This window comes from Pongo abelii, chromosome 15 (assembly GCF_028885655.2).
Source record: "Pongo abelii isolate AG06213 chromosome 15, NHGRI_mPonAbe1-v2.0_pri, whole genome shotgun sequence".
NCBI lineage: Eukaryota > Metazoa > Chordata > Mammalia > Primates > Hominidae > Pongo > Pongo abelii.
In genome coordinates, this window is record NC_072000.2 from 28,023,812 (window position 1) to 28,043,298 (window position 19,487).

Sequence of the window (19,487 nt, forward strand, 5' to 3'; positions counted from 1 at the left end):
CAGCCTTGGAAGATGCAATGGAAAGCATGTCCATCAATGCTAAAAATGTCATGAGTTGGGAGGAATACACAAAACCAGGAGAGCAAAGCAGCAGTCTAAAAAGATTCTGCCAATGATTTATTAAAGTCTCAAAAGATTATATATATATATGTGTATATATATATATATATATATATATATTTTTTTTTTGAGACAGAGTCTCATTGGGATTACAGGGATTACAGGCACCTGCCACCATGCCCAGCTAATTTTCGTATTTTTAGTAGAGATGGGGTTTCACCATGTTGGCCAGGCTGGTCTCGAACTCTTGACCTCAGGCAATCCACCTGCTTTGGCCTCCCAAAGTGCTGGGATTACAGGCATGAGCCACTGCACCCGGCATATGTGTATATACTTAAAGGATAGATATAGAGTCTCTCATTTGGTTTAAAGACCAACTGCACGAGAATAAAAGTGAATATGCATGCCTTAACAGTTGCGTATGTCAAGGACACACGAGTTTCACTTGGATGCAAAGTCAGCTTGAGGCTGCTCTACTCTGATCAGATAAAATACCTACAGGAACCAGGGTGGTAACTGCACTAGTGCAGTGGGCTGTTAATTTTACTATATTACATTATATTTAATTTAATATGTACACGTTAAATTAATATGTAACTTTGTTTACATAATAAACATTAAACCCATAGGACGAATCTTTATTTCTAGAAAGCTGTGTGTGCTCTCCCCACTTTTTTTGAAGCACAGGGCCAGCTCTCTCCATCTATATTTATCATTCTCCATGTTCGATACAGAAAAATTTCAAGAAAAATTTCATTTTTCTCCTTACTGCAAGAAAAGCAACAGCATAACAGCAATGATACATGGAAACGGACACTCTGTGCTGGGGAAGAAAATAAAGGGAGGTGGGATTTCCTGTGTGGGAATTAGATGGTTGCATGCTCCTTCTAAACTGGGCAGCCATCAGCTCCAACTGATTCTTGCCATACAGGAGTATGGGTCAATGATTGCCAGACTGGATGTTCAGGAGATGCCAACAATCCGGATTTTCCCATGAGATTTCCTGATTTTAAAAATTTTGGCAACCATGTTCTTAAAACCTAGTGCAGGACAGGCTCAATGAGCAGGATGCTGGATTGTGCTGTCTTAAACACTGTAGCCAGCTCTAAGTACTTTATTTTATTTATTTTTTTTGAGACGGAGTCTTGCTCTGTCACCCGGGCCGGAGTGCAGTGGGGTGATCTCAACTCCCTGCAACCTCCGCCTCCCGGGTTCAAGTGATTCTCCTGCCTCAGCCTCCTGAGCAGCTGGGATTACAGGCATGCAACACCGTGGCCAGCTAATTTTTGTATTTTTTGTAGAGACGGGGTTTCACTGTGTTGACCAGGCTGGTCTTGAACTCCTGACCTCAGATGATCCACTTGCCTTGGCCTCCCAAAGTGCTGGGATTATAGGTGTGAGCCACTGTGTCTGGCCAGCCCTGAGTACTTCAAAGTAACAGTGACAAACTACAGCACATTAAAATTGTGAGAGAAACTAGAAGCTTGAGAAAAGGGTGGAAGATCCAGGGATGATGCTTCTGAGAAAAGAAAGCTCAGCTGAGATTTGATACCAGACTTCTGGTTGTGTAAGAACTTCCCTGTTAGGGACAGAACATTTTTTTACTGGAGACAGGAGGAGGGATGGGATCAGGTCTAGCATTCAAAGGTATTTTGGAAGCAGCTGTGAGATCTATATAAGTAGAACTAACAATCAGCTACTTTAGGACATCAGGACACATGTGCCCGGGAAAAGCAGTGAGTTTCCATCATTGGAGATGTTCAGGCAGCATCTTCAACCAGCTGGGGACATCATAAAGAGTACTGAAACACTGGAGGAGGGCATCATGCCCAGTCTGAAGGTCCTGTCCATCCCTAAGGGATTATGATTCCAATCTTCTTTAGCTACTGTGGAGCATTTGGGCTTTTCCTTTCCCTAAGCTCCCATGCAAGTTGTACCATTCTTTTTGCTATTTAAGGCATGCTGTAGGCAATAATTCAATGTATGGGGCTCCAATCCTGGGTGCCCTGGCTTTTGCCCTTGGCAAAGCTTTATAGCATCTCTTAGCCTTACTTTATTTATAAAAATATGAGTGAATACAAAATATCAGTGTGAAGATTAATATGATCCATGCAGCTCTTTTGAGAGGTCATGGAGATTGGGACTGTCCAATGGCCTTTAAAAAAATTAACTCAATGGCCTTTAAAAAAATAGGTCTTTTAAAAAAATTTAGCTCTGCTGAAGGGGGAGGTTCCAAGATGGCAGAATAGGAAAAGCTCCAGTCTACAGCTCCCAGCATGAGTGATGCAGAAGACTGGTGATTTCCACATTTTCAACTGAGGTACCAGGTTCATCTCACTGGGGCTTGTCAGACAGTGGGTGCAGGACAGTGGGTGCAACCCACGGACCATGAGCCGAAACAGGGTGCGGCATCATCTTACCCAGGAAGCGCAAGGGGTCAGGGAATTCCCTTTCTTAGCCAAGGGAAGCCATAACAGATGGCATCTGGAAAATCATGTCACTCTCACCCTAATACTGCACTTTTCCGATGGTCTTAGCAAATGGCACACCAGATGATTATATCCCACACCTGGCTTGGAGGGTCCCATGCCCACAGAGACTTGCTCACTGCTAGCACAGCAGTCTGAGATCGAACAGCAAGGAGGCAGCAAAGCCGGGGGAGGGGTGCCTGCCATTGCTGAGGCTTGAGTAGGTAAACAAAGTGGCCGGGAAGTTCTAACTGGGTGGAGCCCATGGCAGCTCAAGGAGGCCTGCCTACCTCTGTAGACCCCACCTCTGGGGGCAGGGCATAGCTGAACAAAAGGCAGCAGAAACTTCTGCAGACTTAAATGTCCCTGTCTGACAGCTTTGAAGAAAGTAGTCCTTCTCCCAGCACGGAGTTTGAGATCTGAGAACGGACAGACTGCCTCCTCAAGTGGGTCCCTGACCCCTGAGTAGCCTAACTGGGAGGCACCTCCCAGTTGGGGCCAACTGACACCTGATATGGCTGGGTGCCTCTCTGAGATGGAGCTTCCAGAGGAACGATCAGGCAGCAACATTTGCCGTTCCGAAATATTTGTGATTCTGCAGCCTCTGCTGGTGACACCCAGGCAAACAGGGTCTGGAGTGGACCTCCAGCAAACTCCAACAGACCTGCAACTGAGGGTCCTGACTGTTAGAAGGAAAACTAACAAACAGAAAGGACATCAACACCAAAATCCAATCTGTATGTTACCATCATCAAAGACCAAAGGTAGATAAAACCACAAAGATGGGGAGAAACCAGAGCAGAGAAGCTGAAAATTCTAAAAATCAGAGCGCCTCTTCTCCTCCAAAGGAATGTAGCTCCTCACCAGCATTGAACAAACCTGGACGGAGAATGCCTTTGATGAGTTGAGAGAAGGCTTCAGAAGATCGGTAATAACAAACTTCTCTGAGCTAAAGGAGGATGTTCAAACCCATTGCAAAGAAGCTAAAAACCTTGAAAAAAGATTAGACAAATGGCTAACTAGAATAAACAGCACAGAGAAGACCTTAAATGACCTGATGGAGCTGAAAACCATGGCATGAGAACTACGTGACACATGCACAAGCTTCAGTAGCCGATTTGATCAAGTGGAAGAAAGGGTATCAGTGATTGAGGATCAAATGAATGAAATGAAGTGAGAAGAGAAGCTTAGAGAAAAAAGAGTAAAAAGAAATGAACAAAGCCTCCAAGAAATAAGAGACTATGTGAAAAGACCAAATCTCCGTCTGATTGGTGTACCTGACAGTGACAGGGAGAATGGAACCAAGTTGGAAAACACTCTGCAGGATATTATCCAGGAGAACTTCCCCAATCTAGCGAGGCAGGTCAACATTCAAATTCAGGAAATACAGAGAACACAACAAAGATACTCCTCGAGAAGAGCAACTCCAAGACACATAATTGTCAGATTCACCAAAGTTGAAATGAAGGAAAAATGTTAAGCGCAGCCAGAGAGAAAGGTCATGTTACCCACAAAGGGAAGCCCATCAGACTAACAGCGGATGTCTCAGCAGAAACTCTACAAGCCAGAAGAGAGTGGGGGCCAATATTCAACATTCTTAAAGAAAAGAATTTTCAACCCAGAATTTCATATCCAGCCAAACTAAGCTTCATAAGTGAAGGAGGAATAAAATCCTTTACAGACAAGCAAACACTGAGAGATTTTGTCACCACCAGGCCTGCCTTAAAAGAGCTCCTGAAGGAAGCACTAAACATGGAAAGGAATAACCAGTACTAGCCAGTGCAAAAACATGCCAAATTGTAAAGACCATCGATGCTAGGAAGAAACTGCATCAACTAATGAGCAAAATGACCAGCTAACATCATAATGACAGGATCCAATTCACACATAACAATATTAACCTTAAATGTAAATGGGCTAAATACCCCAATTAAAAGACACAGACTGGCAAATTGGATAGAGTCAAGACCCATCTGTGTGCTGTATTCAGGAGACCCATCTCACATGCAGAGACACACATAGGCTCAAAATAAAGGGATGGAGGATGATCTACCAAGCAAATGGAAAAAAAAATTAGCAGGGGTTCCAATCCTAGTCTCTGGTAAAACAGACTTTAAACCAACATGGATCAGAAGAGACAAAGAAGGCCATTACATAATGGTAAAGGGATCAATTCAACAAGAAGAGCTAACTATCCTAAATATATATGCACCCAACACAGGAGCACCCAGATTCATAAAGCAAGTCCTTAGAGACCTACAAAGAGACTTAGACTCCCACACAATAATAATGGGAGACTTTAACACCCCACTGTCAACATTAGACAGATCAACAAGACAGAAAGTTAACAAGGATATCCAGGACTTGAACTCAGTTCTGCACTAGGTTGACCTAACACATCTACAGAACTCTTCACCCCAAATCAAGAGAATATACATTCTTCTCAGCACCACATCACACTTATTCCAAAATTGACCACATACTTGGAAGTAAAGCACTCCTCAGCAAATGTAAAAGAACAAAAATTATAGCAAACTGTCTCTCAGACCACAGTGCAATCAAACTAGAACTCAGGATTAAGAAACTCACTCAAAACCACTCAACTACATGAAACTGAACAACCTGCTCCTGAATGACTACTGGGTAAATAAAGAAATGAAGGCAGAAATAAAGATGTTCTCTGAAACCAATGAGAACAAAGACAAAACATACCAGAATCTCTGGGACACATTTAAAGCAGTGTGTAGAGGGAAATTGATAGCACTAAATGCCCACAAGAGAAAGCAGGAAAGACCTAAAGTCAACACCCTAACCTCAAAATTAAAAGAACTAGAGAAGCAAGAGCAAACACATTCAAAAGCTAGCAGAAGGAAAGAAATAACTAAGATCAGAGCAGAACTGAAGGAGATAGAGACACAAAAAATCCATCAAAAAATCAATGAATCCAGGAGCTGGTTTTTTGAAAAAGATAAACAAAATTGATAGACCACTAGCAAGACTAATAAAGAAGAAAACAGAGAAGAATCAAATAGATGCAATAAAAATGGCAAAGGGGATATCACCACCCATCCCACAGAGATATAAATTACTATCACAGAATACTATAAACACCTCTACACAAATCAACTACAAAATCTAGAAGGAATGGATAAATTCCTGGACACATACACCCTCCCAAGACTAAACCAGGAAGAAGTTGAATCCCTGAATAGAACAATAACAGGCTCTGAAATTGAGGCAATAATTAATAGCCTACCAACCAAAACAAGTCCAGGACCAGATGGATTCACAGCTGAATACTACAGAGGTACAAAGAGGAGCTGGTACCATTCCTTATGAAACCATTCCAATCAATAGAAAAAGAGGGAGTCCTCCCTAACTCATTTTATGAGGCCAGCATCATCTTGATACCAAAGTCTGGCAGAGACACAACAAAAAAAGAGAATTTTAGACCAATATCCCTGATGAACATTGATGCAAAAATCGTCAATAAAATACTGGCAAACCGAATCCAGCAGCACATCAAAAAGCTCATCCACCACAATCAAGTGGGCTTCATCCCTGGGATGCAAGGCTGGTTCAACATACACAAATCAGTAAACATAATCAATCATATAAACAGAACCAATGACAAAAACCACATGATTATCTCAATAGATGCAGAAAAGACCTTCGACAAAATTCAACAACTCTTCAAGCTGACAACTCTCAATAAATTAGGTATTGATGGGACATATCTCAAAATAATAAGAGCTATCTATGACAAACCCACAGCCAATATCATACTGAATGGGCAAAAACTGGAAGCATTCCCTTTGAAAACTGGCACAAGACAGGGATGCCCTCTCTCACCACTCCTATTCAACATAGTGTTGGAAGTTCTGGCCAGGGCAATCAGGCAGGAGAAAGAAATAAAGGGTATTCAATTAGGAAAAGAGGAAGTCAAATTGTCCCTGTTTGCAGATGACATGATTGTATATTTAGAAAACCCCATTGTCTCAGCCCAAAATCTCCACAAGCTGATAAGCAACTTCAGCAAAGTCTCACAATACAAAAATCAATGTGCAAAAATCACAAGCATTCCTATACACCAATAACAGACAAAGACAGAGCCAAATCATGAGTGAACTCCCATTCACAATTGCTTCAAAGTAAATAAAATACCTAGGAATCCAACTTACAAGGGATGTGAAGGACCTCTTCAAGGAGAATTACAAACCACTGCTCAATGAAATCAAAGAGGACAGAAATAAATGGAAGAACATTCCATGCTCATGGATAGGAAGAATCAATATCATGAAAATGGCAATACTGCTCAAGGTAATTTATAGATTCAATGCCATCCCCATCAAGCTACCAATGACTTTCTTCACAGAATTGGAAAAAACTAAAGTTCATATGGAACCAAAAAAGAGCCCGCATCGCCAAGTCAATCCTAAGCCAAAAGAACAAAGCTGGAGTCATCATGCTACCTGACTTCAAACTATACTACAAGGCTACAGTAACCAAAACAGCATGGTACTGGTACCAAAACAGAGATAGACCAATAGAACAGAGCAGAGCCCTCAGAAATAGTACCACACATCTACCACCATCTGATCTTTGACAAACCTGACAAAAACTTGAAATGGGGAAATAATTCCCTATTTAATAAATGGTGCTAGGAAAACTAGCTAGCCATATGTAGAAAGCTGAAACTGGATCCCTTCCTTACACCTTATACAAAAATTAATTCAAGATGGATTAAAGACTTAAATGTCAGACCTAAAACCATAAAAACCCTAGACAAAAACCTAGGCAATACCATTCCGGACATAGACAGGGGCAAGAACTTCATGTCTAAAACACCAAAAGCAACAGCAACAGAAGCCGAAATTGGGAAATGGGTTCTAATTAAACTAAAGAGCTTCTGCACAGCAAAAGAAACTACCATCAGAGTGAACAGGCAACCTACAGTATGGGAGAAAATTTTTGCAATCCACCCATCTGACAAAGGGCTAATATCCAGAATCTACAAAGAACTGAAACAAGTTTACAGGAAAAATCAAACAACCCCATTAAAAAGTGGGCAAAGGATATGAGCAGACATTTCTCAAAAGAAGACATTTATGCAGCCAAAAGACACATGAAAAAATGCTCATCATCACTGGCCATCAGAGAAATGCAAATCAAAACCACAATGAGATACCATCTCACACCAGTTAGAATGGCGATCATTAAAAAGTCAGGAAACAACAGGTGCTGGAGAGGATATGGAGAAATAGGAACACTTTTACACTGTTGTTGGGACTGTAAACTAGTTCAACCACTGTGGAAGACAGTGTGTCAATTCCTCAGGGATCTAGAACTAGAAATACCATTTGACCCAGTGATCCCATTACTGGGTATATACCCAAAGGATTATAAATCATGCTGCTATAAAGACACATGCACACGTATGTTTATTGCAGCACTATTCACAATAGCAAAGACTTGGAATGAACTCAGATGTCCATCAATGATAGACTGGATTAAGAAAATGTGGCACATACACACCATGGAATACTATGCAGCCATAAAAAATGATGAGATCATGTCCTTTGTAGGGACATAGATGAATCTGGAAACCATCATTCTGAGCAAACTCTTGCAAGGACAGAAAAGCAAACACCGCATTTTCTTACTCATAGGCGGGAATTGAACAATGAGAACACTTGGACACAGGAAGGGGAACATCACACACCGGGGCCTGTCATAGGGTGAGGGGAGGGTGGAGGGATAACATTAGGAGATATGCCTAATGTAAATGACAAGTTAATAGGTGCAGCACACCAACATGGCACATGTATACATATTTAACAAACCTGCACATTGTGCACATGTACCCTAGAACTTAAAGTCTAATAAAAAAGAGAAAAAAAAATTTAAAGTTTTTTCAAATTTTAATTTTTTCAGTTTTATTTATTACTATTAATTTTAATTTATTTATTTATTTGTTTTTGAGACAGAATCTCACCCTTTTGCCCAGGCTGGAGTGCAGTGGCACAATCTTGGCTCACTGCAGCCTCCACTTCCTGGGTTCAAGCAGTTTTCATGCCTCGGCCTCCCAAGTAGCTGGGACCACAGGCACCTGACACTGCACCTGGCTAAGTTTTGTATTTTTAGTGGAGACGGATTTCACCATATTGGCTAGGCTGATCTCGAACTCCTGACCTCAAGTGATCTGCTAGCCTCAGCCTCCCAAAGTGCTGGAATTACAGGCATGAGCCACTGCACCCACCCAATATTAATTTTTAAATTGACAAATACAAATTATACATATTTACAGTGTACAACATGATGTTTTGATACACATATGTATTGTGGAATGACTAAATCAAGCTAATGAACATATTCACTGTCTCACATGCTTATCTTTTTTTGTGGTGAGAACACTTAAAATTTATTCTCTTCATGATTTTCAATTATTAAAATGCATTGTTATTAACCGTAACCAGCATTTTGTACAATAGGTCTCTTGAAATAGGCCTTTAGTGTTGTTAACTTCCTTCCTTTAATTATGTTTTGCTCATAAGACTTTTTCACAGGTAAATGATGAGTTCACCCACTGAGTCGAAACCCTTGTCAGGGAAGGTCAGGAGTGCACATATCACATGTTTTGGACCTCTCCCATGACACCAGTGAATTACAGGTGTGCAGTTTGCAGGCCTTCACTATGTCCTGCTTTACACAGAGGTTGTTTTCATCCTGACATTATTCTGCTTCACACACGGGTTTGCTGAGCTCTCTTTACCTAGGTTGTTGAGGACTAGATAAATCATTTTTGATTTGACTATCAAATGGCCGTGGAGAGACAAACCTTGGCTTATAAGAATGTATATGTTTGCAAGAACTTTTCTTAGGGAGGGGCAGAGGCTGAGAAGAATTCAAGTGTGTTGGGCAGTGTGTGGAGAGAGGAGTGCTATGAAGCTGTCAGAGCACAATATTTACAAGCATCAGATGTACCTGAACATTCTGGAGCTGTACTCTGTACAAGCTCTTACAGTAGGATAAGCCTTCTTTGTTTCTCTTTTCAATTTTTTTTTGGTTATCATTTACTATATAACCACTTTAGAATAATTTGACACATATAAGGGAAATCTGTTTCTCTATTACCCCTTGCTCTATATCAAGTAGGATTGTGAGTGTACAAAGTAGTTAAGGTAATTGGTGGAATGGAGGGAGGAGAACAGCTTGCAGTATCTTAGGTGAAGGCTCAGCTTTGGGTCAGGGTCAGGGTCGGGAGTCAGGGGTGTCCCTGTTTGGCCTCCTTACTTCTGTCTCTGCCTTTTCTGCAGAACCCAGGGAAACTGGGCTGTTTTGGACTATAATTATCCAGTGTTTGTGTTGGGCAGGTCCCTTCCCATGGCATGGAGAAAAAACCCCTCATATCTGGGCTAAATCTGCAGATGCTGGAACATTTTTCTTCCCCTTATCAGACCCTAGCCTCCGTTAACAGGGTCAGTGTCACTCTCTGAATTGCTGAATCAAATCTGCAATGATGGTTGATATTGTCTTTTATGGATGGGCTGGTTGAAGAGGCCAGTGTGGCACCAACAGCTCTTTCCACATTCCTTGCCCAAGAGGGAGTTGTCTTCTTTGGGTTCACACTACGAGCAGACCCAGCCACTGGCCTCAGGGCATCCTTAAAGCTTTTCCTAGGTAGTTCCTCCCAGCTCAGGCTCTGGATGATACTGAGGATGACCTCCTCACTCCCCATCTTCTGCCCTGGGTGACAGGGTACCATGTCCTGTGGTTTCCCTGCTTCCTGGGGAATGTGCTCTGTACGGGAAAAACAGAAAATAAGACCATTTGCTGAGCATCTAAGCAAATGTTTGAGAAAGCCCTCCTGCATTTTTGTGTTTCTTCATTTTTTTTATAATTTGTGAAAATAAAAACAATTTTAAGGGAATAAAAAATAAGAATAAATAAATAAATAAGCCATCCTTTAAGTTACAATTCTCAGAAAATTACCTCTATTTTTGAAGGATTCTTTCCACTTTTCCCTAAAATGTATAGTTTTCTATACTGTTGCAATCAAAGTATATGTACATTTTTGAATATTCTTTTTTCTTCAATTCACACTGTATTGTACTTATAACTAGTTTTGGAGTTGGGATTCCCAAGCTCTGAGGCAAGCAGGGAGGGATCTTTTGGAGGCCCCTTGATGTTTGCACTTTTGGAGTAGGATGATTGTGAAAGCAGTAGAAGGACTTCAGAACCAGGAAGGTCATCTCCTCCTGTACCTCTCCCCTACCCCAGGCTCTGGTAACCACCATTCTACTTATTTCTATGAGTTTGGCTTTTAAGAGTATATGACTGAGATGATGCAGTATTTCTCTTTGTGTGCCTGGTTTATTTCATTTAGCATAATGTCCTCCTGGCTCATCCATGTTGTTGCAAATGACAACATTTCTTCCTTTTAAGGATGGATAATAGTATTCCACTCTGTGTGTGTGTGTGTGTGTGTGTGTGTGTGTATGTGTTCTTTATCCATTTATCCAGTGATGGACACCTAGGTTTATTCCATATCTTAGTTATTATGAATAAACATGTGAGTGCAGATATCTCTTTGACATACTGATTTCAGTTCCTTTAAATATATATCCAGTAGTGGGATTGCTTGATCATATGGCAATTGTATTTTTAATTTTTGGGTAAAGCTCCATGCTTTTTTCATAATGGCTATACTAATTTACATTGCCATCAACAGTGTACAAGTGTTCTCTTTTCTCTACATCTTCACTATCAGTTATCTTTTATTTTTTGATAATTGCCATTCTAATAGGTGATATCTCATTGTTGTTTAATTTGCATTTCCATGGTGATCAGTGATGTTGAGCATTTTTTCATATACCTATTGGCTATTTGTATTTTTTGAGAGTGGTCTATTAAGTTCTTTGCCCATTTTAAAATTGGGTTATTTGCTTTCTCACTATTGAGTTGACTTCTTTATTTATTTTGAATATTAACCGCATATTAGATGTGTGATTTGCAAATATTTTCTCCCATTCTATTGATTGTTTCTTCACTCTGTTGATTGTTTTCTTGGTTGTGCAGAATACTTTTAGTTAGATGCAATCCCATTTGTCTATTTTTGCTTTGTTGCCTGTGTTTTTGGGATAATATCCAAAAATTCATTGCCCAGAGCAATGTCATGGAGTTTTCCCCTATGTTTTCTTCTAGTAGTTTTAGAATTTCAGGTTTTATATTTAAGTCTTTAATCCATTTTGAGTTGATTTTTGTATATGGTGTGAGACAAGGGTCTAATTTCATTCTTTTGCATGTGGACATCCTGTTTTCCCAACACCATCTATTGAATAGACTGTCCTTGCCCTATTGTGTGTCCTTGGCAGCCTTGTCAAAAATCAATTTGGGCATCTATTTTGTGTGGACAGAAGTGGCTCAGGGAAAAGATACATGTGAGCTTATGGACATGGATATTGGTTAGTGGCTATCACTCACAACAGCTGGGGAATGGGTCCATCACCTGCTTAAGAGGTCCTGGGAAGGGCATCAACAATGTCTACTAAAATCCCTTCCTTGCACTGTTCAGATTCACTTGTTTCTGGCCTTCAGGTGGGCAGTTTTTATTTTCTCATCCACATTGGTGTTACCTCCTCAACTCCCTCCTTTACTCATTCTAATAGATGACATTTACATACATAATTAGGTCCACTGTTGACAATATACCTTTGCTCAGAATGATCCAATTATCAGCAGAACAAAGGTGAGCTTGTTTATGGAGGGTCCCAACTACATCTCTGGGTAAGGACCAGTGCACCTGGTCCAGTTTATACATCATCCCAGCTTCCCTGGATTCCACTTGCATTGACTGCTTGCTTTGCTTTTAGGTTGGAGTAGCTCTAGTGACAACTCACTCTGTTCTCATGGTCATAAATCCCTGCTCATTGCTGCCACTGCTGCTGCCACCACAGGCCAAGAGCTCCACTTGCACAGTGCTGCCTGCTAAGGAGAAGTTGCTGTACCTGAGCACTGGACCACATGGACTCACAGAGACTCCCAACTAGGTAAAGGGGTGATATGGCTTGTGGATGTCAGCCACATTCTCTTCTTGATCACCTCACTGCTGGAACAATGGGCTATGATCAGAGTAGAGTGGTCATGGAGGTTGAATAGAGGCTATGAATGGGTCCAAGAATATGGACACTGTCTTTCACCAAAATCAATTCGGGTCTTGCCACTGTTAATCACCTAACTTGCCAACAGCAGAGACTATTGCTGAGTCTTTGAGATGGCACTGCTCTTGGAGAGATCAGGCAGCTATCCAGTGAGAGGGGTCAACCTTTGGAGGGGATGGACATTCATCCTTATCACCATTGATACGTGCTCTAGACATGAGTTTTCCTTCTCTGCCTGAAATTCTTCTGCCACTACCACTATATGAGGGCTTACAGATTTCCCAATCCATCAACCTGCTTCTCACACATATTACCTCAGAGCAAAGGACTCATTTTATGGCAAAGAATGTAAAATGATGGGCTCATTGGTCTTATTATATACCATGCCACCCAGAATCAGTCAACCTAGTGGAATGATGAGCTGGCCTGTTGAAAGCTCGGCTAAGGTGCCAGCTCAGAGATGACACCCTGTAGGGTTGGAAGTTGGACCACTGCTTTCCAGGATGTGATACATATGCTGAATCAATAACCAATCTATGGTTCAGTGTCCCCACATAACTAGAATATATGAGTCCAGGAACCAAGGGATAGAAGTAGAATTGATCCCTTTAGTTATCACTCCCAGGGACTTACTTGTGGAATTTGTATCTTACTGTTCCTGCAAACTTAAATTCTGCCAGTTTAGAGGTCTAAGTTTCCAGGAAGTAAAGCTTTCTCCAGTGGAGGTGGGAAAGGCTCCAGTGAACTGGAAGTTGTGACTATCACTCAGCTGTTTGGGGCTCCTCATAACAGTGGACCAGCAGGCAAAGGAAAGAGTTGTCTTCTGGCTAGAATAATTGGCCTTGATTACCATGAGAAGCTAGGGTTGCTGCAACGCAATGGGAGAAGATAAGAGTATGACTGCAACCCATGGGATTCGCTGGAAGTATCCCCCATACTTTTGTGCTCACTGATAATTGTAAATGGGCAGTTATAACAACCCAAACCTAACAAATGCAAAGCAACTAACAACTCAGTCCCCTCAGGGTAGAGGTCTGGGTTACTCCATCAGACTACAGCACAGACTTACTGAACTGCTAGATGGTTGTTGGGGGGCACCTAGAGTGGGTGGTGGAAGTGAGATGCAAAATATCAATTAGGACTCTGGGATCAGCTGTGGCAGTGGAGATTTTCAGGAGATTGCAATTGGCCATTGACACCACTTGCCAGGAAAGACTGCTCACTAACCTGAGGGAACTTGTAGGGCTTAGCTTCTCTGGTAGCTTCCTGAATGGGCTGAGTGACGCGACCTGGAAATGGAAGGATGCTTTGTTCCCTGCAGAAAACCCTGAGCTATGGAATTCTGAAGATGGTTATATGTGCTTATCCACTGATGGAGCCATGAGTGGTGCTGCATCCTCAATAGTTAGAATACATGGATGGGGCTTGGAGCCAGCATAAAGACAAAATCAGAATAGCTATTAATCCCATCCTGTAGAGATAACCCCCATAATTATTTTGATGTAATTACTTCCAATTTTTTCCTATGCATATATAAAATATATAGCTGCAAAACTGAGATTCTACTATAGGAAGATTTTCATACTGCTTTGTAAAAGCATTACATTATATTGAATACATTGAATTTTCTTGAATTTTTCCATATTAAATGTTTTTAACACAAATTTTCATGAATTCAAAATATTCAATCATACAAGTTTATCATAGAAGATTTTCTTCATGTCTGGGATTCCAGATTTTTGTTATTAAAAATGCTGAGATTCAAACTATCACAAGGACAAAAAATCAAACACCGCATGTTCTCACTCATAGGTGGGAATTGAACAATGAGAACACATGGACACAGGAAGGGGAACATCACACACTGGGGCCTGTTGTGGGGTGGGGGGAGGGGGGGAGGGATAGCATTAGGAGATATACCTCATGTTAAATGAAGAGTTAATGGGTGCAGCGCACCAACGTGGCACATGTATACATATGTAACTAACCTGCACGTTGTGCACATGTACCCTAATACTTAAAGTATAATAAAAAAATGATAACCAAGGAAAGAATGTTGAATTTATAGACAGCAATTGTCCTTCTTGTAGAAAAATATTGAGCTCCTGTATTTCAGGTTAAAATGGCATGTCAGTTTTTCAGATGAAGTAACTGAACATATCAAGTAGTATCTTTAAGTCATATAGATGGTAGAAGACTTGAAACTAGAAACCAGAGCTGAAATGAAGTCAAAAATTCTCACTTTGGTATGGTTTCATGTTTCTGAAAAAAAATCAAGTCATACAGTGCATTAAAAAAATTTTCTGATATTAAGACTATGATAGAAATTTCATAGGTATATATGTGCGTGTATGTGTGTGTGTATAATAAATCACTTTTTTAATACCCTTGATGTATTAAATGTGAAGCAGAAATTATTTGGAAGATGAAATATATAGGAATAAATTATAAAAAGTAAAAAAAAAATAAAAATGCTGAGATTAAAATTTTTATGCGTGAATCTTTGTGTGTGTCTTTGATTCTTTCTTAAAGACAAATTCCCAGCAATAGTTCACTTGGCCAAAGGTGTCCAGCACACCCTCAGAAATGATGGGTGTTGCCAGCCTTAGGCTCTGGCTGTTCTGACCCTGTCCTTCCCTGTTTTCTCTCCTCCAGTCAGTCTCCCATGACAAGGGTTTGTGTTGAGCAAGCTCTAGGTTTTCGTCTTCCTGCTGGTTTGGGTGAAGCCATTTGTGGATGGGTGTTGCTCATGCAGAACTTGTGATGCTGTCTCTCCTCTAATCTGCTCTCAGTATCTGTTTTGTAACAATGAGTGAGTGGGAGGCAATCTTCTCTGCATATCAGATGAAAGCTTCACAGAGGGAAGATCTTTTCTTATCGATGTGGGCTATAAGGAGGGCCCTGTGTGGCATCAACTACTTTCTTTATATCATGTATCTAAACCATAGTCTTCAACGAAAGAGAGCCAGTGGTCTTCAATGAAAGACAGTGATCTTTCTTTCCTCCTCCCTTCCTTGCCTGGGGACATTTAGCAATGCCTGGAGACATTTTGGTTGTCACAAATTTGCGGTGGAGAAGGGGGTGTTGCTACTGGCATCTAGTAGGAAGAGGCCAGGGATGCTGTAAACATCTTATATCTTGTTTATAATTCAAAATGTTCTTAGTGCTTCTGAATATTACTAAAGATAAATCAGAATTGGTATAGGGTTGATGATTAAGGCAAGGAAGGATTTCATGTCTTTTCTTAAGCTGGAAATATGGATCCTGCCTTTCCAGGGAAAATCTCTTCTTTTTCCTCATTTTTTTTCTTCATTATTTCCTCTCTATTTCTCTCTCTCTCTCTCTTTCATACACACAGACACACACACACACACACACACACACACACACACACACACACACACCCCTTCCAAATCCTTGGGTGCTTGGGCTGGGAATCAGGTCGCTATGTGCAGGGAGAAGAGAGCAGCAGAGAGGGGACACACACCCATGACTAGAAACTGTGTCTTCACTGAGGTTTATTGAGAGTTCTGTGACCTGTAGGATACTTCTGGAGGCTTAGGGTTGTGGCTGAGGGACCAAGGGTAGACCAGAATGAGTGGCACACACTTTGCTGCTCAGGTCCAGTTCCAGGTTCCCTTTAAGGCTGGCTCAGGATCCAGAGTTAATTTGCCTGCAGGATCTGGTTGATCCAGGGCCGGTAATGGGAGATTCGGGTGAAGACAGCAGGGGGCTTTGCATCCGACCGTCCATAGGATACGATGCCCTGGGCTACCCCAGCACACAGAAGAGGGCCCCCAGAGTCTCCCTGTAGGGGGAGGAGAGAGAGAAGAAGGTGAGCCTGGGAAGTCCTCCACTCCTGTCTGCCAGACAGCTTGGAGTCACAGTGAGACCTAAAGTCAGACCCAGGAGGTGGGGCTCCTCGCTTATACATCTAGTTCTGATGCCCCTTCTTCCTTTCTTGGGACTGTCATCCACATTCTTCACATCACCCCATGCCCCTAGTGCAGTAGACTGGAATGGACGGTCAGAGGCTGTCTTGGGCCATGGGAGGACAGACAATTCCTGTGATGCCCACCCTGTCACTGGCTGACAACCTTCTGACCCCATCTCCTTCCAAGAGCATTCTGGTCCCTGAACAGTGAGTTTCGGAGAAGAAACCTGGTTGGAGGCTCACCTTAAATGCAGATTTTGTCTTCCTGGGATTGCCCACACACAGCTGAAGATTGTGGTCAAAGTCTCTGAAGTGGCTGCAGGCCTGGGGATCCATGAGTCTTAGCTTCACCTCTTGCAGAGTGTCTGAGCCCGGCTTCAACACACCTGTTCTTCCCCAGCCAGCCACCCGGCACATTCTCCCAGGTGGGACAAAGTTGAATTGGGATGGTAAGGGGAGTGTCCCCACGGCCAGGGTCAGGCTGGCTTTCTCCTTCAACTGTGAAGGGAATGAAAGACTGTCAGTCCTCTAAATGGGCTCTGGACAGTTGGAGGTGATCAGGGAGGGACAGGGTGAGTAGCTTCAGGTTATAGCCAAGTCCTAAGAAAAATTCAGGGCAATGAGCACCTGAAGGAGAAGCTTAGGAGAATGGGAAGTGGAAAAGGAGAAGAGAGGTGTTGTCACCTTTAGTAACATGATATCATGGTGAAGAGTAGAAGTGTTATATTTTGGATGACGGAATTGCTTTATAACCTCAAGCTTCTGCCATGTGTCTTCTTCCTCTGTTATGTTATGGGCTCCAAGGGTGACTGTTATAGACCTGTTGTGAGGAAGAAGGAAGGAAAAGGAGTGACAGTGATGGCTTGGGGTTTCTCCTGAGGTGAGGTCATTCTGAGAAAAAGGGACTAAATTCTGTCACTGGGTCGCTGGACTCTACCCATCTCCCTTTTCGTGGGCCACTTGTGGCGTTCGAGGGCTCAGGATTTACTCGTGAAAGAGCTTTCTCAGGGAACAGACACAATTTCTAGGACCCTTGGAATTGCTGGGGAATGAACAGGCAGGGAGGACTCAGGGGACAAGGTTCACACTTCCCAATTCAGGGAACCCTGCATGAGGGCCAGCCCCTGAAGCAGGAGATATCAGTTAAGCGGGAAAGTGGGGTGTCATGTGGACCCTGTTCTCTGCCTCCCATAAAATGATGGGTTCAGGACCCTGAGAACTAGAGGCCAGTGTTCTTGAAAAGGCCATAGAGGAAGTGGCCCTGAGACTGGGTGAGGCCCTGAAAAGTGAGCTGCATGTCTTGAGTTGGGTAGGGGTGAGGGGTGCTGCTGCTACAAGAGGGACCTTGGACAGGGCCTCCTTTTCCTCTGAAGGGGAGCTTAGCTCACAGTGACTGAGGCTCAAGGAACTATTCAAACATGGACTAAAGTCTTTCAGCCCAAGTCTTCCCTCTCCTGAAAGTTGACAAGACCCAGGACCCCCTCTTCAGGCCCCAGTGCAGGTGTATCCCTGGTTGCTACTCTGGTTATTCATCTCCCATTTGGAGATAAATAGACCCTGTTGTCTCACCTTCCTGCACAATGAGCAGCCGTCAGCACAAAGTTCCGTCTTATCAGGAAACCACCACAAAATTTTGAGGGACCGTTGGAAGTTACAATTTCCAGGTAGGCCATGTAGGGGCGGGAATGTGGCTTGCATTCTGTGCCCCCGATGATCTCCCCTGGAACAGAGCACCCCAGGGTTTGAACACGGGCATAGATACTCACTCCAACGAATGGACAAATTGGGTTAAAGCTGAGCAAGGCTTCCCTGGAATCTCATTCTCACCCTGTGTTCCGCCCATCTTCCCTCTCCTGTCTCCTGTATTTCGTATCTTTCCCCACCCATAACCTCCCAGGTGAAATCTCATTCTTGCCTCTGCTCCATTCTGATGTTTTCATCTCAGACTTCTCCCACTCCCACCTTGCCCTGGCCCACCCTCCTCTGTCTCTGCGTAGGACCCGCTGTCCAGGTTCCTGTTTTAGATTTCTCCATAGCTCGTGAGCATGGTCACGGAGTGAGCAAGTCACAAGGTAATTGGTAGCCCTGATGCTCAGAAGATTAAGAGGGCATGTCTGTTTTCCTGGGGATACCCCTTTTCCTTCCACTTGCTCTGGGCTTTTCTACAATTGAGGTGAAATTCCTTGTTCCTGGGAGCTGCCCTAGGCTGTAGAGAATGGCAGTGGGTGGGGGTGGGGTGGCATGCATCCCAAGTGGAAATTTCCCTCTGGGACTCTTGAAGAGAGCTCTTGGAACCCCGTTTAAGAGTCAGCTATTTTCAGACTAAACATCTTTGTTTCAGGAGCTGATACTGCAGATTTCAGAGGGAAGAACCCTGATACTCACCAGCTTCAGCTCTGGAGCACAAGAGAAAGAGCAGCAGGGGGAGAGGAAGAAGCAGCATCTTCATCCCAGAGAGGCTGCCTGAGCAAATTCTGGTTTTCCTTTCCAGTCTTGGGTTTTATAACTCCCAGCAGGCAAGAGAGGGGCAGGGCTGGTAACCACAGGAACTGCGTGGTTATGTTTTCTTCTCTCACTCTGAATTGGCTGTTTCTGATCAGAAGTTCCCCCAGAATTACCCTGTGTTTTTCTAGAGAGGAACTTGAGCCCTGAACTCCCAAGTGCTGGCTTCTCAGATGTACCCTCAACTATGATGCCTTTTCTGGAGTTGGGGGCAGGAAATGGAGGGACCATGTTTTTCTTTCCCAGTTAGGGCAGCTTGTGAAAGGCCCACTGAATGTTCAGCACAAAGACTTTTACGGCTATGGTCCATAGTCAGAAATGCATATTGCAGAGTCCCAATGCATGCACATATGTATGTGTGAG

The 19,487-nt window shown here is 42.7% G+C and overlaps 1 protein-coding gene across 1 annotated transcript; it reads right to left on the minus strand.

Moving 5' to 3' along the window:
* Window positions 1–16,189: 16,189 nt before the first annotated feature.
* On the minus strand, window positions 16,190–19,098 carry CMA1 (chymase 1). Its single transcript, XM_002824622.6, has 5 exons — window positions 19,008–19,098; window positions 18,192–18,342; window positions 17,307–17,442; window positions 16,866–17,120; window positions 16,190–16,496 (listed from the first exon to the last, which is right to left on the minus strand). Exons 1-5 carry the CDS (start codon window positions 19,069–19,071, stop codon window positions 16,353–16,355), a joined length of 750 nt encoding a protein of 249 aa, XP_002824668.1. The 5' UTR covers window positions 19,072–19,098; the 3' UTR covers window positions 16,190–16,352.
* Window positions 19,099–19,487: the final 389 nt, after the last annotated feature.